At 34.4% G+C, this 27,341-nt stretch overlaps 1 protein-coding gene across 13 annotated transcripts in view; it reads left to right on the top strand.

Annotated features, from left to right (window-relative positions):
* The window catches only part of nf2a (NF2, moesin-ezrin-radixin like (MERLIN) tumor suppressor a), a 90,651-nt gene extending 65,274 nt beyond the window's left edge, over positions 1–25,377 (top strand). For 10 of the 13 annotated variants that reach the window (XM_073950549.1, XM_073950546.1, XM_073950550.1 and 7 more), the window contains 6 exons: positions 2,034–2,150; positions 2,243–2,343; positions 9,282–9,387; positions 13,228–13,355; positions 15,696–15,855; positions 24,618–25,377. In XM_073950549.1, the coding sequence (XP_073806650.1) occupies positions 2,034–2,150; positions 2,243–2,343; positions 9,282–9,387; positions 13,228–13,355; positions 15,696–15,855; positions 24,618–24,668 (663 nt within the window). In that variant the 3' untranslated portion in view covers positions 24,669–25,377. 13 annotated transcript variants of the gene reach the window in all.
* Positions 25,378–27,341: the final 1,964 nt, after the last annotated feature.

Raw genomic sequence — 27,341 nt, 5'->3', positions numbered from 1 at the left:
GGACCACTGACACGCATCTCCTCCGAGTGCACACACACCCGTCATCATCATCACCGAACACATATATTTATATTTATACACAGTATAAGGCAATATTTCTGTTTTATCTCTTCACTTCCACATGATATTTTGATAAGGTTGTAAGGAAAATTTAAAGCTTTACTTTTATCCTAATGTATGTTTTGTACCAGCTATATTAGATGTAACATTTTGTTTTATTGGATTAACCAGTCATAATAAACCTGTACCAGTATGTCAAAACTATAGTAATAATAATTCTAAAAGTAAAAAATTGTATTAAATACAATGTAATTACAATTATAAAACAGGTAACTGATATTCTAAGTTGATCTCTCTTGTATTTTGTAGTGCTTTATTTATACCATAGTAGTGTATAAACCGGCTGGTAGTGTTTGCTTTGGTTTTTTTGGGGTTAATTGTTGTGATCTCCTGATTGCAACTGAGAAATTCTGGGAAATCTCTAGTCTAGACTGATGGCATTTCATGCCGTTCAGCCTTATAATCTTAAAATGTGAGCAAAAATCACCTGCTTTATCATCACTTTAGACATTACGCTAGAGAATCATTCAAACACTAGCTCATCACATTGGTGAATTAGTAACGATTTCTGCTGTTTTGACGGTCAGCTTCAGATGTGACTAAATTGTGTAAAAAAGTAGTTCCTCTCACAAAAAGATTGATTTTCTTTTTTATATACACGATTGTGCCGTCCAACTGTTGTATAAACGTAATATCAGACAAGTAGCAGTGCGATACGGCTGTATATCGTCACCGGTGGGACACTAAGCCACTTGCCCTGCGGCCTCAAGCCAATGCATGCCTCCCACCAGTGCCGATTTACAGCCATATATATGCATTTTGTGACAAGATAAGCCATACACACATGGCTGTTAGACACTGTTCTCTGCACCCAGGGGCGCAAAAAGGGGGTATGCAGTATATGCGGTGCATAGGGGCGCCACACATGGGGGGGGCGCCATTGTGCCAAAACGATTTTTGAAATTATCCTTATGAAAAGTTTTAAATAATAGAAAATAAATGTTTTGTTAAAAATGTTTATTTTGCATTTTACACTAGTGTAATATTGTATTTTATTAAATAAAAAATTATACCATGAGTTTCATACGTTGGCACACATGTTTTGATTCAAAATCATTTAACACAATAACATGCAGTCACACAGCCAAATATAGTTGGATTGGTGGGGGGGCAAAACTTGAACCCGCATACCCCTCAGTAAATGTGTAGTTGTGCCCCTGTCTGCACCCATCGAGTCAGTAAAGGACCACAGACACGCATCTCCTCCGAGTGCACACACACCCGTCATTATCATCACCGAACACATATATTTATATTTATACACAATATAAGGCGATATTTCTGTTTTATCTCTTCACTTCCACATGATATTATTAGACGCAGTGTTCAGATCACATTCTGAGGGTGTTTTGGCTCTTGTAAACAAAAGAAATTTGCCATCAGGGCTTTTGAACTGCTATCAGTGTGCGTCCCACTGATATGTGTGTTTCTCCCAAAGGGTTCAGTATCTGTGCTCAGCATAGCGCTAATTCATATAATTTTCTTCCAGAGCTCAGACTAGCAGAGGTCTTATTATTATTAATCAGAGAGTTTCATATCCTTGCCAGTCCTGACTTCTCCTTCTCTTGCTTTCTGAAATATTTATGTATGAGGTATTTTTTTCCACATTCCTTTCTAAAAGTAGATATGTTTGGAGAGATATATTTGGGAAGAAAAGGCCGACCTAGTGACATGTTTTCTGTAGTGCAAATGACGTTAGCTTTATGTAACAGTTTTTTTTTGGTCTGTCTCAAAAATGCTGTAGAAATGCTTAAGCTACATAGAAAAATTCAGATGGCTTGCATTATTAAAAAATGCTGTATTGCCACAGTATTCTGAACTTTAAAATCTAATGTCGCTGTTCAAAACCAGAGCATCAGATTAACCAAAATAACCAATTTGCATTGTAAAGCATGCGTTTTATCTCTTCTCAGTTGCGTTCAGAGGAGACGGCAGATTTGTTGGCGGAAAAGGCACAAATCGCTGAGGAGGAGGCCAAGCTTTTGGCTCAGAAAGCGGCTGAGGCTGAACAGGAGATGCAGCGTATTAAGGTTAGTGTGCATTTATTTACACCGGCTGCTCATAGAAGATCATTTGGGAGCATTGAGGACTGATCCTGCACTGAATGGCTCTCTATATAAAGGTGACAGCCATTCGCTCTGAGGAGGAGAAGAGACTGATGGAGCAGAAGATGCTGGAGGCTGAGATGATTGCGCTCAAGATGGCAGAAGAGTCTGAAAGGAGGTAATGTCACACATTTTTTTGGCATATACAGTTAAAGGTAAAATTATTAAAGGAAGAAATTTAAAAACAGTATTTCCCATAATATTTTTTCTTCTAGAAAAAGTCTTATTTGTTTTATTTCGGCTAGAATTAAAGCAGTTTTTAATGTTTTTAAAAATACTTTAAGGTCAATATTATTAGCCCCCTTAAGTAATATTTGATATTTTTCAATTGTCTACAGAACCAACCACTTGTACAAATGATTTGCCTAATTACCCTTACTTGCCTTGTTAATCTAGTTAAGCCTTTTAATGTCACTTTAAGCTGAATACTAGTATCCTGAAAAATATCTAGTAAAATATCATGTTCAGTTATTATGGCAAAGATAAAAGAAATCAGTTATTAAGACAAAAAAAATGTAATAATTATTCAGAAATTAATGAAAACAAACTAATGAAAATCAGACATTGCTTTCCAATTGTGGTTTTGTAACTGGGAGTGACACTGGACAAAGGATGTGCGTATCCAGGCCCGAGTTGTAATCAAATACACAGGCAGATGATCAGAAGGCAGGCCACAGACAGGAATAAACAAGGCGAGGATCAAAACACAGCAAAGCAAGACAAAGGAAACGTGTTGTAATGTCACATAAACCGTAAACAAGACTCAGCAACTAGTGTGTGTGTCTGTGCTGTTAAAATAGTACATGTAATCAGTCACAATCCTCCAGCTGTGTGTATGCAATCTGTCAGGATTAGGAACAGCTGTGTGTTTGTGGATTATGACTGGATCTTGTAGTCCATAAAAGGGTGGATTTCGATCCGTGTGAATACAAGCGATCTTCACAGGCTGGATTGTTGGTGACCGTGACAGGTTCAACAGATTTATTAAAAAAGGCAAACTAATGAAATGGACCTAGATAAAAATTAAGGGTACCAGCAAATTTGTTCACGTTTGTATATTATTTATTTATTTAAGATTCCTGCTTGACATGGTATTTTAAATGACATTTAATATTTAGTTGTTCACCATAAAATACTTTTTTCCCTTATTTAAGCTTTGTTTGTTATTTTCTTCACTGCAATCTTATGAATAGGCAAATAGGAGCTATTTTGCAACTGTCAAATTCTTTTTTTCAACAATAATATCTCTTGGATTTAAATAGTGGTGCTTGTTGAGGCAAGGTTTAAACATGCAATTGTGGCAGAAACTGTGGTATTCTTGTTCATTAAAAGGTCATTATTCTTAACTAACTTCTTAACTTTTTTATTTTGAAATAAATAAATGTTATGTGATTAAAAAATACATACACACACACACACACACACACACACACACACACATATATACATATATATATATGTATATATATATGTATATATATGTATATATATATATGTATGTATATATATATATATATATATATATATATGTATATATATGTATATACATATATATACATATATGTATATATGTATGTATATATATATATATATATATATATATATATATATATATATATATATATATATATATGTATATGTATATGTATATATATATATATATATATATATATATATATATATATATATATATATATATATGTATATGTATATATATATATATATGTGTGTGTGTATATATATATATATATGTATGTATGTATGTGTGTGTGTGTGTGTGTGTGTATGTATTTTTTAATCACATAACATTTATTTATTTCAAAATAAAATGAAAAAATGAAATGAAAGCTCTAAAGATTAGCAATTGATTTGTAGTATTTTAAGGGAAATTAATTCAAAATAATGAATCATATTTTTATATTTATATGTATATTAATACGTATAAATATATTAATGTCTATCAATACTTTCAATTGGGGATGACATGGTGGCTCAGTGGATAGCACTGTTGCCTCACAGCAAGAACGTTGCTGGTTTAAGCCACAGCTGGGTCAGTTGGCATTTGTGTGTGGAGTTTGCATGTTTTCCGCGTGTTTGCATGATGAATAAACGGACTAAACCGAAAGAGAATTAATGAATGAATAAATGAGTGAATGAATAAAACTTTCAAACTTAATGAAACTTGAAACTGTCAACTAATTCATTAAAAATAAATGTATTGAAGAAGAAAGCTGTAAAGATTAACAATTAATTTGTACTATTTTTAAGTGACAATAATTCTAATAATAATAATCTAAATTTCATATTTCATATGTATTTGTAATTTAATAATCATTAATGAAACTTGAACTTGTCAACTAATTAATCAAAATAAATTGATTGAAAATGAAAAAGTAAATTATTAAATAAAATTTTTAAATAAAAAGATAAAAAGATGAAATAAATTAAGAAAATATAAAGAAAATAATAATAATAAAATAAAGTTACTAATAAATACAAACGAATAACTAATAAAATGAAGATACGAAGATAAAAAATATAAAAACAGTTTCCACCCTTTTTAAAAGTACTTTAAAGTACTTGAATTTCAGACACATGGATTCAAGGCCTGGGGTCCGTTCTTCGTACCTTGCTTAAATTATCTAAGATGATTTGGCAGATCCTGGATCTTTTAATCTTGATAACTGATCTCTCGCTAATTTGGTTCTTCAAACAAGTTCATGACTCAGATTAAATATCTGGATGAACTGATCTGAGATCGCTGCGTGTGTTGTAAAGAACAGGTCTATCGATCCTCGAAATCATGATTAGCAGTGCAACGATTAGCTGATGGCACAGCAGCGTAAAGACATCATCTGATTAATATTTAATTATTCATATGAGCAAAATTACATAAAATTCATAGGAAATGTTTTGTTAAATATGATACGCAATAACTTTCCACCTTTGTCGTGGGATGCAAGCCTGCTCTTGAGCAGGTTTGAGCTACCCGAACTGTTGCTATGACAACAACTCTTGCATGAGTTTTGAAGAACGAAACGATGGTGGATCGTGTCAGATCGTCAATAACCAAATTCAGCTAACTGAGTAATCCACATACAAAGAACAGACCCCTAGAAAGTACTTAAAAACAAACTTAGGTCCTTGAAAGTGCTTGAATTACATTTGAAATTTAATTTGTTCATGGTTTAATTTATACAATTGTACTAGATTGTCAAATAAACATGTTTTTATTAAAGTTGTTTGAATTAAACTTTTTGAAATAGTCAGTTATTTTGTAATTGCCTTTGTTAAATGTAAATATTAAGTGTAAGTTTAATGTTAAGTAAAGTAAGAACTTTCATGGCTCTACATACAGTTGAAGTCAGAATTATTAGCCCCCCTGTTTTTTCCCCCTCTATTTCTGTTTAACCGAGAGATTTTTTCAACACATTTCTGTGAATAGTTTTAAAGACTCATTTCTAATAACTGATTTATTTTATTTTTGCCATGATGACAGTAAATACTATTTGACTAGATATTTTTCGAGACATTTTTATACAGCTTAAAATGATATTTAAAGGCTTAACAAGGTTAATTAGCTTAACTAGGCAGGTTAGGGTAATTAGGCAAGTTATTGTATAACGATGGTTTGTTCTGTTGACTATTAAAAAAAATAGAGCTTAAGGGGGCTAATAATATTGACGTTAAAATTGTTTTAAAAAAAAATAAAACTGCTTTAATTCTAGCCGAAATGAAACAAATAAGACTTTCTCCAGAAGGAAAAAATATTATCCCAAATACTATGAAAATGTCCTTGCTCTGTTAAACATGATTTGGGAAATATTTAAAAGAGAAAACAAAAATCAAAGGGGGGCTAATCATTCTGACTTGAACTGTGTTGCGTGTGGCGTTCACTTAGGGACCGTTAGGGACCGTAACAAACTGTTTGCTGAAAGTCCTTAAAAGTCCTTGAATCTGCTGTTTATGAAAGCTGTAGGACCTTGTAAAAAGTCTAATTATATTAGCATTCTATGTGGTGGTAGCTAGCAATATCTTGCTTGTTTTTTACCAAGCTATGTTTGAGAGTCTTATTCACTATGGAATCACAGTCTGGTTTGGAAATCTGCCTGTTCAATTGAAAAATAAATTGGTTCAAATTCAAAAAACTGCCATGAAAATCATAGGAATATAACACTACAAGCCCAAAATCCCTCTATATGAACAGGCGGTCATGAGAAGAGCCATAAATATTAGTGCTGATTCCAAACATCCTCTTTTCAGAGAATATCAGCTGTTACCATCAGGAAAAAGACTGAGAACACCAATGTCTAAAACCAATAGACTAAAGCTTTCATTTGTTCCTACCTCAATAAAACTGTTAAACTTAACCAATAACCAGGCCCGGATTAAGAACTCAGGGGCCCCTGGGCACATTATCTTGTAAGGCCCCCTACCTGGCCGCACCCTAGTTGAATTTAAAAAATAAGAATAATATAATAATTTTTAAATAAAATGAATCTATAATTTGTTGCCCACATATTTAAATAAATGATATATAGTACATATGTATTTATAGTCTGCAAAGTTTTAAATTATTTTTCAAAGCATTAAATAAAAATACTAATAAAACTACATAGCTAAAACTACACATATATATATATATATATATATATATATATATATATATATATATATAAATATATATATATATATACAGTTCTATGAATCTGAGTTCTATGAATCTGAGTCTTTCATAATACAAACACTAATTTACTGTCTCTCTCCTCCTCTCCCTGTATTTTCTCTACTCTTCTCGTGATGAAGACTTGATTATAAACCTAAAAGTATCCGAAATCACAGACACTATACCTCTTCTCTCCCCTCTCTCTCCTCTTCTGGGCCTTTCTCTCTCTCTCCCTCTCTCTCTCCTTTTCTGTCTGTCTCTCACACGATGAATCCAGTCCGCGCTGCGCTGCCGTTAGCCTCCTCCGCCTGGTTAATGCTAGCTACTCATCATTTAAAGTTAACGTCTTCTTCTGTACCCTCATTCTCCTGATCACGGGTCTGTTTAAAGAAGGTGTGTATGGAAAATGCCTCAATAAAGATGCCTCCTCTCCTCTTTCTCTCGCGTTTGCTAAATCCACTTGTCCACTCATTTTTGATCTATGACAGATATAACGTTACACTAAAGTCCGCTCAGTTTAGTGCCGGATATTACAAAACTGACGTTTCCGCGCTTGACCAATTACAGCATTCTGTTTAGTTAAAGAAAGAAAGGCAATTTAAATATAATGATAATATTAATATGTGATCGAGATTTTTTTTGCTCAGAGGAAATACAGTTGTCTGAGCAATAGAGTTTTTGAAGAGAGGGAGGCGCGGCAGGTGCCTATAATAAGGCTAAACATTATTAAATACCCACGAGACACTTGTGACTTTATATCACATTTGCATTATTTTAAAAAAATGTTTCTCTCCTGTTAAAAATAAATATATTTCCAATCTGATATGTAACGGGGAGAAAAAAAGTAGCACGAGTTCAGCTGATGGTGGATTCGAACCGATATTATGATTAATCGCGTCAAAAGATGATGCCGTGTGCCTAACAAGGTGCGCCACTGCGGCTGTGTTATTTCACTGCTCTTTACTCATCTTATCTCTATCAATCAGGCATCGATGGGCGTATACCCTGAATAGTTTAGTCCAACTAGATGCGCTATTTGCAATTAGCCTAAAAAGACACTCCGAAATTGTCTTTTTTTCTCCCCCCTCGCAGGGGCCCCTGGTGCGCACGGGCCCCTGGGCCTGTGCCCATAAGGCCCATTGGTTAATCCGGCCCTGCCAATAACACTGCACCTGTAGTTCATTAGAACCTGACTGGGTTCTGTGTTTTATATGTTTCATATTTATATACGGTCTTATTTTTGTACACAATGCATGTTCTTAATTGTTTGTTCTTAATTGTTTTGTTTGTTGCATTTATTTTATTGTCTGCTTAGAGCAATGTTGTAGCACCTTTTTGCCCAAGACAAATTTCCTCTCGTGGACAAAAAGTTTATCCCATCCGATTCTAGCATCATGACACTAGGTGCGTCCCAAATCCCACACTTATGCACTATTCCACACCATTTTGTAGTATAAATACTGCAAGTAGTGCAATCACACTGAAAACTCAAAAAAATACTAAGTGCATTTTAATTACCCGGATGATGCACTTATATAACTGGTAAAATGAAGTGTGGAATGATGGACACTTCACGCACTCAACGACTGCAGCTTTGCTCACGTAAAAGAAGGGGCGGAGCTTTCATGCTCTGATGTTGGATTATTTTCATCTTGGATTGTGAATACATAATTGTCCTACAGAAGTGATTATAGCACCTCCCAATGCTTAATGTGGTAATACAAATGGCATTGTTTGGTAGTTTGGTCATTTATTTCACTAACTTGGCAACCGTTAAACATCATCTTGGTAATGGTTTAAATTTCCGCTTAGTAAAAAACATCAAGGTTCCATTTGGGACGACACTACATACATATAATATGCTCTTGAGTGTGTAAGTGCATAGTGTATAAGGTGCCATGTGGGACGCAGCTAGTGGCTAATGCCATTACAATTGTTTATTTATTTGTATGTTTTTTTTTTTATTTAGTCAGTTTGCCAGTTATTCGTTTATTCCTATATTTAACCGTTCAGATAAAATGCTTGGGCAAAAATTCAAGCAACATCTACTTTATAATTAATCATCATCTCTTATAGAGTGGCTCTGAACTCAGTATGTGGACATGCATCATCACAGAAAGCTCTGATCTGCCTCTCGCAGCTGGATCGTTGCCAGTGGCTCTTCTCAAACCCATATACTAGCTCTTTACTTGGTATGTGGCACTCTATTGGTGTGCATGCTGGGATAGCCATTCGATTCGGTGCCAGTGAACGACTCAATTTTCTGCTGATCTGAGCATCCATTTTTTTCCATTTCCAGCCCAATTTATGCTTCCGAGATCCCAGTACTGTGTCCACTTCAAAGGGCTCAAACCTTGAGTGAGTAAACCCATGTTTCTCATCCTCCGCAGGGCCAAAGAGGCCGACCAGCTGAAACAGGACCTGCAGGAGGCCAGAGAATCGGAGCGCAGAGCCAAAAACAAACTACTGGAGATCACCAGCAAAACGGAATATTCGGTAATCACCCGTTGCCCACCAATAACACTCACCCGCGGCGCTTTCCACAAACGACATCGCATCAACACTTGTCATTCTTCATCAGCCTGGAGTCCGAAGCCATTCCAAATTTATCTCCATAAGAAAAAAAAAAGTGTGCCCTGTTTTTAACGCTAGTCTGATTTAGCCCCTTGGCCATTTGTCAATGTCAGGATAATTTATTTAAGCAAAAGTTGCATCAGACAAGCATTCCATTACTCGCAAGAAAACTTTTCAGGGAAAACCTTCGACAGACTTTTAGCCTCGCATGTAACCACCCTAATGCAATCGAGAAGGAATATTTATATTCTTATTAAGCTGTCCGACTTAAAAAAAAAAATGGTTAGACAAGCCTCAAGGGTCTCTTGTAATGCTTTTTGGAATTGGATTACAAATGGGTTCAGAATGTCTGGCTATTTAAAGAACTTGAAAACCTCCATTGAAATGCTGTGTGACCGTCCTCTAGATTTGAATACACATGATGACTGAGTGCACTTCATCTGATTAAAATGCACAACTATTGAGGGACAGTCCTAAGTCTTGTGTATATGGATAATAGATGTAAATGAGGAGAGAAAATTAGTTTTTTCTGCATAAATATTCCTAGAGAGGATTTATTTCCAAACTGGAATATTAATCTCAGTGTTATTATGGAGAGGCGGAGAGACTATATATGGACCGTGCTTGCATTTTCATTAAAATTGATTTCAGTATAAGCTTAGTGAATCTTACATTTAATACACAATTATTGTTTTTCTGTTGTTTTAGGAGAGGGCTACTTACCCTTACCTGAATGTTTAGTGCACAGTCTTTGCATTCTAAAGTTTAATCTTGTAACAAAACACTTGGGCTGGGCTGGGCTGGGCTGGGTGATATGGCTGTGGGATCATATTAATGATCCCTTGTGGATTGTTAGAGTCTGTGTTTTGTTCCGATTGGCCTGCATTTCAACAGTATTTTACTCTTATAAGATTTTTGTGAGAGCGAGGAAACAATAGTCAACACCAAACAATGTAATTTCCATACTAAACTCATATTATGCAGCTAAGTATATCCAAATTTCCATTCAATGATATATTTGAATAGTGGTGCTTGGGATGTACAAATCAATGTGATTTTGGCCAGTAATGTCTTGTTATTGTGAAAAAAATCATAATTTTTAGATTTCAAAATTACAATTACAATACAAGCAAAAATTGTATACTATACAAACATTCAAATGGTGCGATCAAGAAGGAATATTAAATTCTTAATAAGGGTTGCAATCAATGCTTTTCACAATGTTTGGCTTTTTAAAGAACTTGCATTTAAATGCAGTGTGAAAATCTACTAGATCCAAATACGCATGGTGACTGAGTGCAATCAGAATCTGATTCAAATGCATGATTTGTAAAGGGACTGTCCCGAGCCTTGTATATGGATAATAGATATAATTGAGAGGTAAATGTTTTTTCTCTTCTTCTCTTCATTAATGTATACTGAGAGGACTTTTTTTTACTTACAATACAAATGTCAGTGTTATTATGAAGAGGATCCTAATTATTGGCCTTAGCACTTGGGAACTGAGCTCTTCCGCTCTTTTAAAGCATTGTGAATACTCTTGAAAATCCCACGGGCGGCTCATCTGCACTTTTTACATGCACAGTGAGTTAAGAGGGTGACTGGAGGTCAGCGTAGCATTTTAAACATTAGCTCTCTCTATGGGTGGCTAATATTAGATCTGTTCAACCACTTCAAAATCCAGGAGGCATTTCAAAGCGTTGCAGTCATCTGTGGGTATTGAGGGTATTGATGTCTCACAGAGAATTTTTAAGTGTTTTTCATTGCATGTATATGTGTGTATGTGTGTGTGTGTTTACCCTAAAGCTTCCTTTGGTCTTTTGAAAAAAATGTAGCTAAGGCAAAGGCAAACCTGAGATTGACTTAGTTTAGATAAGTCATTTAACCCCAGGCAAATAAAGCAGCTATTTGAAGCTGTTTGAATTATTTGATTATTTACTGAACAGTCTGATTTTGTAGTTTGTTACACATACTTAATCAGGAAATCTAAATGCACATAGTTTGCATTTTTAATACATTTCTTGTTTTTTTTCTGCTAGTCCCTAAAGTACAGAGAAAAGACAGATTTTATGGGATGAGTTTATGGTCAAATTTTTAAGGGAATGTTTTAGGATAATCTTGTAAGCAATGCAACCTTTTTTAAGTATTTGTTTACCTCAATGTCATTTTTACTTTGAAATAAGTAACATTATAGAAGTAAGATGATGTGATGGTATGCAAATTTAAAGGATTTTAAATGTAAAGATTAGTAATTATGTTAGTTTTTTTGTTTGTTTATTTGAAGTCAATGCTGTAAATATGGGTATTAAGGGCTTGATTTTAGCGATCTAGGATCAAAGTTTGGCGCAAAAGCATTTAGGGCATGTCCAAATCCAGTTTCGCTATTTTCAGGATGAAAAAAATACACTCTGCGCCACTGCGCATGGTCTAACAATGTTGAGCTTATTTTCTTTATAAGTTATGGGTGTGTTTTGAGCATAACGTGCATTAAACCAGAGTCTAAATTAGAGTGTCACCTTACATTCCCTTTAAGGATCAGTTGCATCGCACCATGGCGCATTTGCTATTTACATGGCATAAATAGTTAGTGGAAAAACTGAAGACTTCACTAGCAAGAAAATAGTTAAACAGACCATCTGCAGCGCGAGGATAAAGAACGAGCATCTTCCATTTGGCCTCTTTACTTTCTTTACTCCTTTACTTTTGTGGAGTAAGGAAACGGTGTTGTGTACACTCCACTGAAGACATCCATCAGCTTACATATTTTATTTATTTTGATAAGCACAAAGATTTGTTTCAAAACTATTTCTAAATTCAGTACTAATTTCCAGCAAACAAATAAATGAACAATAATAACAAAGTGTGGTCAAGAAGAGTTATATCCAAATACACCTCCTGTTCTTATGCCCCACATGGTGATGCATACGTCTCAAAACCCCACAGGTGGAGAAATCTAAACTAGTTTTTATTAAAACAAATATAATATACATATAATAAATCATACTACTACTGATAATAACAATATAGAAATGCAGATTGTCATAAATATACTGAAAACAACTCCCTCGACGTAAAGAAGGCATGGATGCAGTGGTTTTTATATTTATGTAGAAAACAATAATTATTGTAACATGTTAATCCTTTAATTTTTTTCATGTGTAAAGATATTTGTGTATTGCTGTACATCCTGTGTGTAGTAAGCAATGTGTACCTGTTTGGATCTGCATAGGTGCATAATTAACAAGCTCTGCGCTGGATTTTAGACCTGTTTTTGGTTGGTCAATGGCGCGCTTTATTTTAGTTTCTCAGAATAGCAACGTGCCAACAATGTGCCTTAAATCACCTCCTGTTTAGACCAGCACACACACACCCAGCACACCCACACCCAGTCCACAAAGTGGCGCAAATTGATTTGATATTTACACAATGTGGTGCAAAACTATAAAATTACTCTTGCGCTGGTTTGAAAATAGCAACAAATCACCCTTTGTGTTTTTGATTGTACAATGTTATACTGAGAGTGGTGTAGCACTCCTACTTTTGTTGATATTGCATCAGTGTTTTAATCCTGAAATATTTGTTAAATCACTTTCTCTTGTGGACGTTAATTTATATAAATATATATATTTTTTTAGTTTTATTATATTTGCTTGTTGGTGTTGCTTTAATCACAGTGTGTACATATATCTTTTGATATTGAAATATCCCGTTCGCTTCACTAAAGCTTGTTTTTCTTTACTCTTTTTCTGTTTCCTTGCCCAGCCTGTGCCGTTCTCTGCCAACTCTCTTCCTGCCGATGGTCCTAACTTCAACTTCAGCATGGAGAACCTGAGTTTTGACTTCAAAGACACAGACATGAAACGTCTGTCCATGGAGATCGAGAAGGAAAAGTGAGTGCAGGCCATTTCAGGCATCAGTCCGTCTTGATCACAGTCTCTCTGCTGCCGGCACATCCATCTGTCCACACCTTTTGAACCAGTTACATCAACTGAGCCCCAGTTTGTCCTCTCTGCTTATGCTCAACTTTGGTTTTTTAAGCCATAAAACTTTCTTCCACTTTGGCCTAATACAGTATAAGTCTTAATTTAAATTAATTTTTTTGTTTAGAAGTAATGCGTTAAATTGATCAGAAGTGGCAGTAATACATAACTATAATTACTAATGTAATTAATGTATTTACTTACATAAACAATGTATTTAAAAGCATATTTTCAGTCCAAGTATGATACTTGAGATACATAAGATGCTTGACCATTAAGTGTTTCATGGTCAGAAGCAACTTTACAGGACAAATACATAAAATATATTTTAAAAAATTATTTAAAAATAAATAAAAATAGATTTAAAAATTGACAAAAAATCACTAATAAATCAATTTGGAAACATTGCAAATCATGGAAGAATTCAACATGTTTCAATGAAGTTTAAAGTGTACATTTGATGCATAAGGAGTTAAAATGCACACCTATAAATCCATTACTTCTTTATTAAAATAAAATTGGTCCATAAACTACTGCTTATTACAATATGTATATTACAAAAAGTTAAATCATTAAATATTCAAGTAAAAAAAAAATGTTTTTTTGTTTTTTTTTATTTCCCTAATTTTTCCAGACAAGATTTAATGAACTTGCAATATTGTTAAAAACACAGAACAGTCAGTTTTAATATGTAAAAAGATTTTAGTTCTTATGTGTCCTCTGCTTGTAAACTTGTGAACCAACAGTTGTGATAGGTTAATGAGATCGACCAGATTGTCTGTTTTCTGGTTGTGAGGGAAGTAGTTTGTGGACTGAGACAAAGTTTTTCTATTGTACAGTCATGCAGTGTGAAACCCACTGTCGCTGATCCATCCTGCAGTGTAAACACAGCCCTGGCAGAATGCTACCCCAGATAGTCATGCAGTGTGAAAACATCTTTGAAACCACTACTTTAAATTTATGCAGTCTGAACTCAACATTATGGTTAGTTGCATGAAATTATTCATAATTAATTTGAATTACTATAGTAAGTATATTAAAGATGTGAAACAAAGGCACCTAAAATAAAGTGTTACAGAGATATTTTATTGTTATATTATTCATAAATAATTTAGGTCAGACTTAATTTATTTCAATACACACTTTTAACAAACCATTAAAGAAGACTTTTAGCTCAATAAATTGCTAATGTTCTGCTTATTAAAAGTTTGTAAGGTTGTAGTTGGGTTTAGGTGGGATTAGGAATTTAAAATAAGATCATACTGTATAAGTGCTAATAAACAGTTAATATTTAATCAATAGACAGCCAATAAGCTAGTTGTAAATGGTGTGAACTATTACTTATAGTATTATTATAACTAATTTGTTACCGTAGTTTTAATTACTTAAGTAGCTAAATTACTAAATAAAAAATTTAAAACAAAGACACCTTAAAACACAAGGTACAGAGTACGGCACAATATATTGTTTCAGCATCGAAATCGCAATGTGCGAATCTGCAATGTCAAACTGGGATTAAAATTAACCAGAAAACACAGTTCAGAACATTCGATTTGTGCAGTCGTTGCAAAGATTAACTTTAATCTAATAATATGAAAGCCTTTTATTTTTAATGTGTTTTTAAGGCCTGTGACTGTAGATTCCAAGTGAATTTAAACCATTTGGGCACAAGAAGTTATAAAGTTTGTCGCTTTAATGAAGATTGTTTAATTATTTCATGCAATAGAATAAATTCTATTCAGTGTTACTTTACTTTTTATTACTGAATTTCTATTATTTAATGCTGTTGAAGTCCAACTGAAAACCAAAGAGTTTTGTATATTTCATTTTGATCTTGGTTTTATTTTGCATAATTTTGTATATTTTATGCATATGTCAATCAATATAAAAAGAAGAATTCTTTTATATATATTGCAGAAAAAAAAACTAAATATTGCAAATGTCCGTTTTTTTTCAAATATTGTGCAGCTCTAGTACAGTTATTTTTTACATGTATTAATAGTAATGAATAGAGTCATTTGTTTTCAGTTTTGATTGAATTCCACAATGCCACCTTTCCTGCTGAGTTTTAATTGAATAAATGCATCTTTACAACAAGTATAACTCCTACAGACCCTGTAGTTTTAGAATTAGCCAATGTCTTTACACACAAAAAACAGAGAGGTGACAAAACTGTTGCGAATAGGCCTTAAAGCGGATGGAGACCAAGAGAGCAGCTTTGTTACACAATGCGTCTGTCCTGTTTGGCAGGGTTGAGTACATGGAGAAGAGCAAACACCTTCAGGAGCAGCTGAATGAACTGAAGACTGAGATTGAGTCATTAAAGCTAAAGGAGCGAGAAACGCCTCTAGACATCCTCCATAATGAGAACACGGAGAAAGGCACCAGCAAGCAGAGCAACTTTAAAAAGGTGGGTTAAATGCATCTCGCACAAAAGCCAGACAATGTGTGATACTTGATTTTTAGATTTGCTAAACCTCATGCTAAAGCCGGGACAATCTAATGGTGTCTTCCAACTCATTTTCTTTTTGTTTTGTTTTGTCTTTTATCTCTATTTGTTGATTTGATATTAGATAAAGTAGAAGAAAAGAGTGAGATATGAGATGTGAAATGATGTAAGCTGTGCTCAAACTTTTTTTCTTTTTGCCCAAGACATTTCACTTCAGTGCTTTCCACAGGTTTGAAATGTACTTGCGGTGGTAGCCGGATTGAAACACACTATTTACCTACGTCACATATAGGGATGCAACGATTAACCGGTTTCACTATTACCATCGCTTTAATTCGTCACGGTTAAATAATCGTAAAGGCTTCTCAACACCGTGTTTCTGCACGGATCAAAACTGTGGCAACTAAGCAAAGTTATGCCAGCTGTGCGCTAGTTTGTACACTGAGACTAATAACCATGCACATTGGATTAACTATGACTAAGGATATTGACGTTAACCAAGGCAAGCTTGTGCAAGTTCATTATTTCCAATGGAGGGATGCGCACGCGACGCAACGCACTCACACTTTTTAGGCGCACTAGTTGAGATGGGGACTTTTGTGACCGCGGAAACTGCAAACGGCTGAAGTTTCAGTAAGAAGCAATGAAAAGTACACAGGTTTGAAACCCCATTTAAAGTTACAAATACAAAAACCGAAAACAAAACCTTTAAAGAGTGGCAGAGGTGAGACTTTTCTTCCTTTCCTTTCTTTTGTCCTGTCTTTCTGGTTATTATATTGACATGCATATAAAAGCAAAAGTGCAAAATGTATATTTCTTACTGCAATGCTTACTTTTTGTTTGATGCAAACAGTAGATCTATTTTTCATAATGAAAGTTGAACTTTTTATAGCAGGTAACTCCCATTCAAGCACATTCAAGGCAGCATGATTATGTTATTCATGGTTAGTATTATTATTATTGTCATCGTCATTGTAATATTTTATAATTATTAGACATACATTTTGCAATTATTGCACAAATATCAATAAGTTATAACGGAATTAGTTTGTTGTTTTTGTTTTTTTGTTAGTCCTGATTGATGTTGTTTTCAAATACAATAAATCTGTTAATATACAATACTTTTTATGGTGCTACTAAACTTTTGAGAGCAACGGTGCTACCAAGTAAAGAATTTCATTTAAAGCACCGCATTAGACAAGTACTATTTTTTAAATTATTTATTCATTGTTTTGTCATTTATTTACTGTGTAAAACTGTTTAAATAAAAAAAAAATAAACTTTTTTTTGCACAAAGAGAGAAATGGACTATTGTTTGAATTTAATATTAATTTGTGCTGTATTAATTAGTTACTGAGCGACAATAAACAACACTGTAAAATATAAGGAGTTTTCATGTGATTTTCTCAACTAGTGGTGTTTAGAAATTAATGAATGCATAATAATCGTGAAACCGAGATAATTTCTTTGACTATAATCGTACAAGCAAAATCTATAATCATTGCATCCCTAGTCGCATAAATAGTTAACTATATGCGAGAAAAAAAACATAATTGAATTTTTTACAATAATATTACTTATTATGACACTGTTATTCACTGTTTCTTTTCAATGGGTTAAAATAAAAAAAAAAGAAATCCACCATTTCTGTTACGGAGCCATGTGTACAGACTCCACACTAAAAGGTTAAATTAAATTTGCTTCTCTCTCTCTTAAGTTTAACGCAAATTTGAATGCCAAGTCATTTTAGATATTTATGTAAATTAGCCTATGTAATATTTTAACATCATCAAATTAATACAAGGATCAGCAAAAGAGAAATAAATAACAAAAAAAGAAATAAAAACAGACAATATCTCTAAAAATATCATAATTACAAGACTAAAACGTGTAGATTATTTAAAAAAGGCAAATATGTTGATTAACCACTAATGGTGTTCATATATTTTGCAGCCAGGTTAGACAAGTCATTTCATTCTCTCTGAGTATATAGTAAAGTTTTTCTGAATCGTTTAGATCAGTGGTCCTCAACCACCGGACCACGGAGCGGTATCAGGCTGCACAGAAAATTACTAATTATATTCTCCCGTAAAATTATATTCTCCCGTATTTTACAGTTTTATACCGCTATCATCCCGTAAAGGCATTTTCCCGTATTTCTCCCATTTTTTCATTTTTTCTCTGAAGGGTGGCAATAAACATTAAAAAACTGATTGTACCCATACGCAACCCCTACCGCTGAACCACCAGGGGACACCCCTTGCCCTTAAGTGTGAGTCAGTTCTGTGCTTTTGTTTTATTTAGGCATGAAAACACTTTGAAATAAATATAAAAACAGCAGGATTCCCTTTCCTTTTCATTACAGATGCTGTCGCCCCTCCTATGCAATCTCAAATAAGTGATAAATAGACGCTGTTTCCCAAATGCATTCTGTACATGCGATTTGAAGCGGAGCGAAATTCTGGGTTTTGGATGCGTGTTTGAACAAACATATACACATAATTAATAATAAAAACATCTAAAGATGTTGATCTTGGTGTTTTTTTTTTTTTTTTTCAAACACAACTAATTTTGTCCTAAATGAGCATAAAAAGTTAGGCAAGCAATCAAATGCTTTCATTATAACGTTAGATGTGCATTTTTAAAGTGACACCTCTGTTGTTTAATTTAATCAAACAAAAAATCAAAATATATGAGATTCATTTGTTGCTCTTGCATCACAATGTGTACAGGGGGTAGCATAACTTATTATTGTGGGCGTATTCCTTATTTTCACATCCCAATGTTGACTGGTATGGTCTGAACAATCCTAGGACGTATTTCGCGGTCTCCAGAAACGTCCACGGGACTACGTTTTTAGAATGAGCATGGGTTGGGATTTCCACAATAATATTAAGCAGCACAACTGTCTGAAATATTGATAATAATAAGTCATATTTAATAATGAATAAAAGGGTTTAAGATCTTTTCTTGAGCTCCAAATTAGATGCAGCTTCGGTTGAGAATCTGAAACCTTAACAAAATATTACTGACATCAAAGATTTCCTTTACGATTTCCTCTATAATGTTTGAATTGGCTCATATTAAAGGTATGAAACATTGAACGTTGTGTTTTAGAGCTGTGTAATTTAGTAAATTGAAGTACAGTTTCGCTAAACTCCTCTGAAGTCTCTCTCTGTGCTGGAGCACTGTTTCTCAGAAAGGCCTACGAGTTCTTATGAAATATGATCCTAATCACATGGTTAGTCATGCATCCAAGCACCGGTAATCCAAAATGAATTTATTCATCTTCTTTCTGAAAGGTTTTCATCAAGCCTTACGAAACGGTAGATTAAAAGCTCCATTTTAGCCACTGAGTCTTTTCTTTCAGCGTGCGAAATTGTCTCGTTAGCGCTACGCTAATAGATTCCTGTGTTGTGATCGGTTGTTTGGGCGGATAGAGTGCCCTCCATGTCTTCAGTCAGTCTGCCTTGATGTGATTGTCTAATTGAAGCGGAGCATGAGCAAATCAAGCTGGACACTTCGGGGAGGACGGCTTTACAGCTCTCAATGTAAAAAAAAAAATCCGTTTGACAGCTGCTGTTTTCTTAGCCGACATTGAGCCTGCATTGGAAGCCTGTATCGGGACACTGTATGGCTTGTAAATCACCATTGTGCAGGTAGTTTGAGCACTGGACCTTGGAGCAAAGTGACAAGGGTCACTGGCTTTCCAGGTCATGGTGCTGGAATGATTAATGGCCGCGGCTGTGCTTCCTCCGTAGCCTGGTGCGTCCCGCTGCTAGCAATAGCCTGAGGGACAAAGATGTAGTGAGAGTGTCTTAATGCACTGACAGTCTCACCTGTTTTATGAATGTGTTTGTGTGGTAATCCATCAAAATCTAACTTGAAGCTGTGGCACATTAGTGTCCAAGTGTGCCTTTGTTAATTGTGCTGAATTATGGATAAGTAAGTTTAAAAGTCCATTAAACCACATTTCTGTCTGTCCTTGCAACTACCTCATATGAATACTGTATAATAACGTATTTTGGAAAAATGCAATGTAAAATGCAACAGTAAAGACGACAGGTGAAATGTATATTAAAGCAAGGAGATAATGCCAACCCTATGACGCAAAGATGCCGATCACTGATAGATGGAGATTCGGCTGCCGTGAATAAAGGGTTAAAGTTCATTTTCACAACAATACTATATTATAGTCAACCTAGTGCTGTTTGTTCCTGTTTTTTCTAATGATTAATAGAATAACCTGCGCTGCAATGCTGGATTTGTTCCAGTTTCTTCTTCCTCCAGATCATAACATGTACAGTAAGTGTGATTAAAATTTTTGCCTTATTTTATGTAGTTTGCAGAATATGTACAATTGTGTGTTATAGGTTGTAATGCCCCGCGTGGGTTGTAATCACTTATCTATTATAGATCAGTACTTGTACTGTATCTCTCAGGTTAAACTTTCATGGGGCTGTTCACATATTGTGTCCAAAACCACATTTAAACGAGACGTGTGCTTCTTCCTTTACCGATTTAAATGCGTTTCTGAACTCATGATCCTTTTCTGTGTGTCTTTGCTATAGCCACCATCAGCTGTTCCTCATACACACGCTGCACGATAAATTTTCAAAATTGTTAAACTTTTGCCACTGTGTAGAATAATCCTCTACCGCACGCATTACGATATACAGTATCTTTTCAAAAATATTTGACTGGTTTTTTTTTTTGATTTTCTTAAAATGGCTTAACTTGAAGTGCTGTAAAAAAAGTTGTAAAAGATTACTTTTTAAGGTACTTTATGATATGTTGCCATATGGCAACAACGTCAAACAATGGATCTAACTTAGAGATTTCACATTTAAAACTTTCCTTATAATTAATAATTTTGTTGTTTGAAATTATTTAATTAATGTTGCAGTATTATAAGCTTTAACACAACTTAAAAATAACACCTCAAACACACTTTCCAACAACTCATCTTCAAACAGCTTTCAGTCCTTCCATTTTTTTTTTTGCTGAAAATGGTTAAAAACAAACCTAATATTGTATTTTCATGTATACAACATACATTAAATATAAATATTTCCCCAGTAAATATTATAAAAAATAAACAACAAGTCTAGTATATCCAGATGCATCAGAATAATGTATCTACTAGCTTACAAATTTTATATATATTATACTATTTACTATACTACGCCTGTCTTATCCGACTCTGAGCTAACTTCTCTGAACTGTCTCTATCAAATGTCCAGTCTGCATCATTCTCATGGTCACTAAAACCCATCTCACTCTCACTTTCATCTTCAGGAAGAGCCAGTTCTGTCCTTTTTTTCTTTCACTTACCATAGAACATGGTGGTGCTCGCTAATACACTGTTCCCTGCATTCATATCTATTCAAAAGTAGTATTGCCATTAAATCTAGATTTTATCCATAATGCAAATGTAATTAACTTACAAGTAATCAACATTATATTTCAAGCTTTCATGTTGTTATTGTTACAACTTAAAAGTTCACAGCTGACCTTGCTAGCTAGCTAACCCATTGCAATATTGCACTTTCCACTATTGCACAGTTGCCATTTGGCAACACACACTTTTGATCGATTTACAAAAAACGAATTTGATAAAAAAAATTTTAAAAAAAGAGTTGTGAATGTCAGTATAACTTACTATATAGCTTTGACATACACTGTCAAACCTGGGACCTCATACAGACAGGTGTATGCCTTTTCAAATCATGTACAATCAACTGAATTGACCACAAGTAAACTCTAATTAAGCTGCTGAAACATCTCAAGAATAATCAGTGGAAACAGAATGTACCTGAGCTCAAATCCTTACGCCAAAGGCTTTGAATACTGATGTACATGTGATTTTTCAGTTTTGTTTTTTTTAATAAATCTGCAACAATTTCAAAAACTTTTTTGTTCAAATTGTCATTCTGGGCTATTGTTTGTAGAATTTAGAGGAAATAAATCAATTTAATCCATTTTGGAATAAGGCTGTAACAAAAAATTGTGGAAAAAGTGAAGCGCTATCAATACTCTCCGGATTCACTGTATAGTTTCTCATTCTTATTTTGACAATGGTTCATCATACTGACTGGAAGCTGCCAAATTTCAGAACTTTCATTTTTAAGTATATGGCTGTTATCAGTGCTGAACCTCACTCCTTTTGAAAATTTCTTACGTGTTGTTGCATTTATTTTTAACCAGCTGCTCTCGGTATAATTTTTTTGGTGGACATTTGAAGTCAGTTCATCTCAAGATCACACAGTTGTCCAGATTCCAGAGTAACACAGACTACACGGTTTACACAGTAACCAGAGGCATGTGTAGAGTTTTTATTGTGACATTTATAACTCAAGATGTTTAGTAGAAGCTGACAAGTTTGGGGTATTTCAGGGTAAGTGTGCTTAAATCCCTAGCAAAATTATTCATTATTGAAGCACAAAATGTACCATCTTCGCAAAGCATTAATTTAATCATTTGCCCATCTCTGCTGTCTCGTTTTGTTTGTTTACGCCAGTGTTTCATGAGGGATTCTGTCTTTAAACATCACTGTCAGTGGCTTCACACAGACTACTGACAGCTGATCAGAGACACACACATGCTCGCTCTCGCTCTCTCTCTCTCTCGCTCTCTCTCTATGTTAAACATGGCATACATGTCTAGGGTTTCTCATGTTGTGTGCATAAAAAATGTTCTATCTATATATCTATTTATTTATCTATCTATCTATCTATCTATCTATCTATCTATCTATCTATCTATCTATCTATCTATCTATCTATCTATCTATCTATCTATCTATCTATCTATCTATCTATCTATCTATCTATCTATCTATCTATCTATCTATCTGTCTTGATCATTCATTCTATCACTCTATCGTTCTGTCTATTTTCAATTGTCTTTCTGTCTGTCTATCTATTGTTCTATCAGTCTCTCCATCTATCATCCTTCTATTGTTCTATCTACATTTCTGTTCTATTCTTCATTCTATTCATCCATCAGTCAGTCCCTCCGTCTACCCACGCGTCGGTTCGTTCGTCCATTCATCCGTTCGATCTATCGTTTGTTCGATCTGTTGTTCCATCATTCTATCGTTCTGTCTGTCATTCTATCAATCGTTCTGTCTGTCATTCTATCTATTGTTCTGTCTGTCATTCTATCTATTGTTCTGTCTGTCATTCTATCTATCGTTCTATCTAGCGTTATATCAATCGTTCTGTCTTTCTATTGCTCTATCTATCGTTCTATTGATCTATCTGTCATTTTATCTGCCTATCATTCTTTTATTTATCTATCTAGATTTCTATTGTTTTATCTATTGTACTATCTATCGTTTTATCCATCTAACGTGTTATCTATTGTTCTATCTGTCTATTGAGATAGATAGATAGATAGAGATAGATAGATGAATAGATATAATAAACACACACACACACACACACACACACACACACACACACACACACACACACACACACACACACACACAGAGGAATAAACAAAAACACAGGGCCTTTTGACCTTTTTTTATCTAATTATTGTCACCACAATTTAAATTGGATTGTGAAAACCCCTCTAAAATAATAATTATTATTAATACAATAATAATTATATTAATATATTATTAATTATTTTACGTAAATATGAAAACCAATAACTAGCTACAAACCTTTCAAAAAGTAGCATAATAATAATACGAAACTATTTGTTTTTGGTTTTATTACAGAACATTTCTGCTACAGGCATGTTTTTTTTCTATTTCAAGATTTTATATCTTAATTGATATTTAGACGTATTCACAGACCATTTAACCTGTTTGGTTTGCAATAATCTTCAAAATGTATTTTATATTCTCTTGTATTAATATGGAAATATTCAATTATGTTGTGCAATGAAATAATAATTAGAAACGAAAACGGCTCACTGAGTCATTCATTTGCCTCATTAAAAAGCTCGCGAATTAAGTTGATGCATTGAATTATTTGCTCAAAATGCAGAATAATTTACATACAACACCACTGAGATAAACAAGAGTACTTCAAATCTTAATTTAATGAGTCTAAGGATTCTTTGCATACTAAAATTAAAACATTTACTTAAAGTCGAAATCTTTTTGACAAAAACTGTTAGGATCTTTGCACTATGTCTGAAATTGTCATATGGATGTTTTTTTTTTGTTTGTTTCTTTATTTTAATTTATGCACTGTGTTTGTCATTAAGAGATCTGTGCTGGTCAAGTGACAGCATTCTGGATTTTGCCGTCCACTTGTACAGTATGGTGGCTCAGAACTGTCCAAACACCTAATGGGCGGTGCTTTCCCTCTCTGATGACACATAAAAAGGGAGAATGTCAAACAAAGTGTTTCTGGAGACTGCTTTAATCAAGTGTGATTATAAAAAAAATAATAATAATTTTTACCATTAGAGGCTGGCTATATTCACAGACTGTTGTCAGGTTAAACCCCTTATAAATGTTATTTATTGCGAAAAGTTTGAGGCAGTTTGTCAATACGATTAACACAACGTGAGGTTGAATTTATCTTTTATCGTGTGAAAATTACATTTGAAAATGTCTAATTCAGTGTGCAGTCATTTTTGCATGTGCCATTTATTAATAAATATGTTTTCACCTTAAGTGTGACCTTAAATGTGACTTCAGTTTGGAGCATAGCACAGTTCTTTAACACATCTAAACCTTCTTCAATCTGTCTCCACAGCTCACTCTACAGAGCACCAAATCCAGAGTGGCCTTCTTCCAGGAGCTTTAACCCTTCAGACACACTGGACTATAATGTCTGAATCGGGTGTCTCACTGTGTTTTTATCACACTGACGCATTCCTGTATTATCCAACTACATTCCGGTAATGAAGAAAAGAATATTTGGCGGTAAAATTTACATTACACTAAGAGGACCAGGACTTCTCATAAGCAGAACTACAGGGGCCACACTACACTTATACAAACTCAAACTATACACTGTTCCCCAGTATTTCTTTGTCTGCAGGAGGTAAAAACCCCATTATAAACACAGTATGGTTATGCAGAGAACACACACTGACCACATATATCTCTGCAGTGCATCTTAAAATTTGTCTCTCCAGTTGCGCTGCAGATTTCTGTCTCTCTCGATCAATATGTGTCAGAATAATTGGCTAAAGCAGTCATATTGCACCCTTGTGCCGTATTAGGAAGGGCATTTATTCTTTTGGTCTAATATGGACCTGTCTGGTCATTCATAAAGGCTAAAATATACCTAATTGCGTTACATTTTAAAAGTTTACTTCTTTTCTCAGAGGATTGCTTAATACAGGATGTCTTGGGGAAGCAAAACCTTGCTATTTGGTAGGCCATTACATATGAACCATTTGGGGCATTTATTTTTTTTTAATTGTTGACTTTGCTTGAAATGTTTTAAAGTTTGTGAATATATTTTTTGAAAATGTGTTTGTGCAGAGGATTAAATCAATGGAAATTAACTTAAATGTACTTTGCCTTTTTATTTTGGTGAACTTTGTCTAGGTTCACATTTTGCTATGAACGTCTGTACTGTATAGGTTTAAAATGTATGCTTTAGTTTGCAGCGATTCCAACACAGACATTGATTCCTCCTATTATTTTTCAGTTGTCAAATTCAGATTTATTTTTTTTCTGTAGTGGACAACAAAACAGGCAAAAAAAAAAAAAAAACTTACATTTTGGTCATAAGCATACTATAAAACCCAACTGCCCAGCAGTACTTTTCCCCTAATATTTCTGACCATACAATATATGAAACATACAATATTAAAAATATTGCTCACATTTTATTTTAGTGCTATAATTATTGCTATTAAAAACCATTAACACTTAGGGCTCTATTTTAATGATCTAGGTGCAAGGTCTAAAACGCAGGGCGCAAAAGCATTAAGGGCGTGTCCGAATCATACCTGCCAACATTCGGATCCTGAAGTCCAGGAGATTTTATCCAGGGATGCGTGCAAAGTGAAGAGCGGGGGGAAGGTGCGCACAAACTGAAGAGCGGGGAGCAGATATGAAGATGGTTGCTTGTTGGGTTCGGTGCGCATATGGACCGGACTGTACCAAAAAGCTGAGGAGCGAGGGGGGGACTTCTGAGATTTTTCCGGAAGACAGAACAATATAGAAGATAGCCGGCAGATGGGTCTGAAATACGGGAGACTCCCGGGAAAAACGGGAGTGTTGGCAGGTATGGTGCGAATCCACTTTTGCTATTATAAGGATGGAAAAATACGCTTTGCATCGATCCGCATGGTCTAACAGAGTTGAGCTTATTCTCTTAATGAGTTTTAGGTGTGTTTGCGAATAAATCCGTCAGTCTCATCTTCCATTTCCTTTAAAAGTCAGTTGCATCGCGTCATGGTGCATTTGCTATTGACATGGTGGACTTTGTAAGTGGAAAAACTGATTGCTTGACAAGTGAGAAAACAGTTAAACAGAGCATCTGCAGCACGAGAATAAAGGTGATTAGGTTAACTTAATAGTTTTTACAGTCGTTTTTTGAAGTGAATTGAACATAAAACAATTAGGTCATCGCCCAAAAGAAACTTAAGAATAGTCTTTAAACTAATTTTAAATAAGTAGCATAGCAGATAGCATGTCATTTTTAAGTATTGATGTTTCATAGTCTAGGTAATTGGTTACCATTTATTTGAAAGTCAAATCAAAAGCATTTACGGGCAAAATAAAATGAATAGCCATGGCTTTAGATGACAGATTGAGCTTAAATGAATTGAAACCACCTGTGCAAGAAGTTGAAAATTTTTTCTCACATTATTACACTGAAATAGCTTTAACCTAGCAAATCAAGTCAGATTATTGTCTGGAGTTCTGTCAAACAATTCACCTTTATTTCATCAGTTTGTTTTGGTAATCCTGCAATGGCAAAACCTTATACAGGTATGCCCTACCTGACAATAGTCCTGTCGCCTATCCAAGTTTTAGAAACAACAAAGAATAATTTGACTTCTAGTTGATCATTTGGTATCAGAAGTGGCTTATATGAAATGCAAAGGCCTCTAGATGACGCTTATTTTACCAAAATAAAATATGATCATGTCTTGATTTTGAATTCTTTAATTAGGACAGTAAAGTCTGACTTTGCTTAGACAAAAGTCTTGTCACTCAACAGAAATAATGTTCAGTATAGAATATAAAGTCAGGGCGCATTGTAAAACAAATTAATATTGTGTATGACTCCCATGAGCTTGGAGGACTGCATCCATACATCTCTGCAATGACTCAAATCACTTATTAATGAAGTCATCTAGAATGGCAAAGAAAGCATTTTGCAGGAATCCCAGGGTTCATCAAGATATTTTGGATTCATCTTTAATGCCTCCTCCACCAGGTACTCCTGTGTGGAGTACCTGGACTAGCTGAAAGGACATCCGCTGCGTAAAATATGCCGGAATAGTTGGCAGTT

Source organism: Danio rerio, chromosome 5, assembly GCF_049306965.1.
Source record: "Danio rerio strain Tuebingen ecotype United States chromosome 5, GRCz12tu, whole genome shotgun sequence".
Taxonomy (NCBI): Eukaryota; Metazoa; Chordata; class Actinopteri; order Cypriniformes; family Danionidae; genus Danio; species Danio rerio.
Note: the sequence above shows the minus strand (reverse complement) of the source record. Positions and strands in the feature narration are given on the sequence as shown.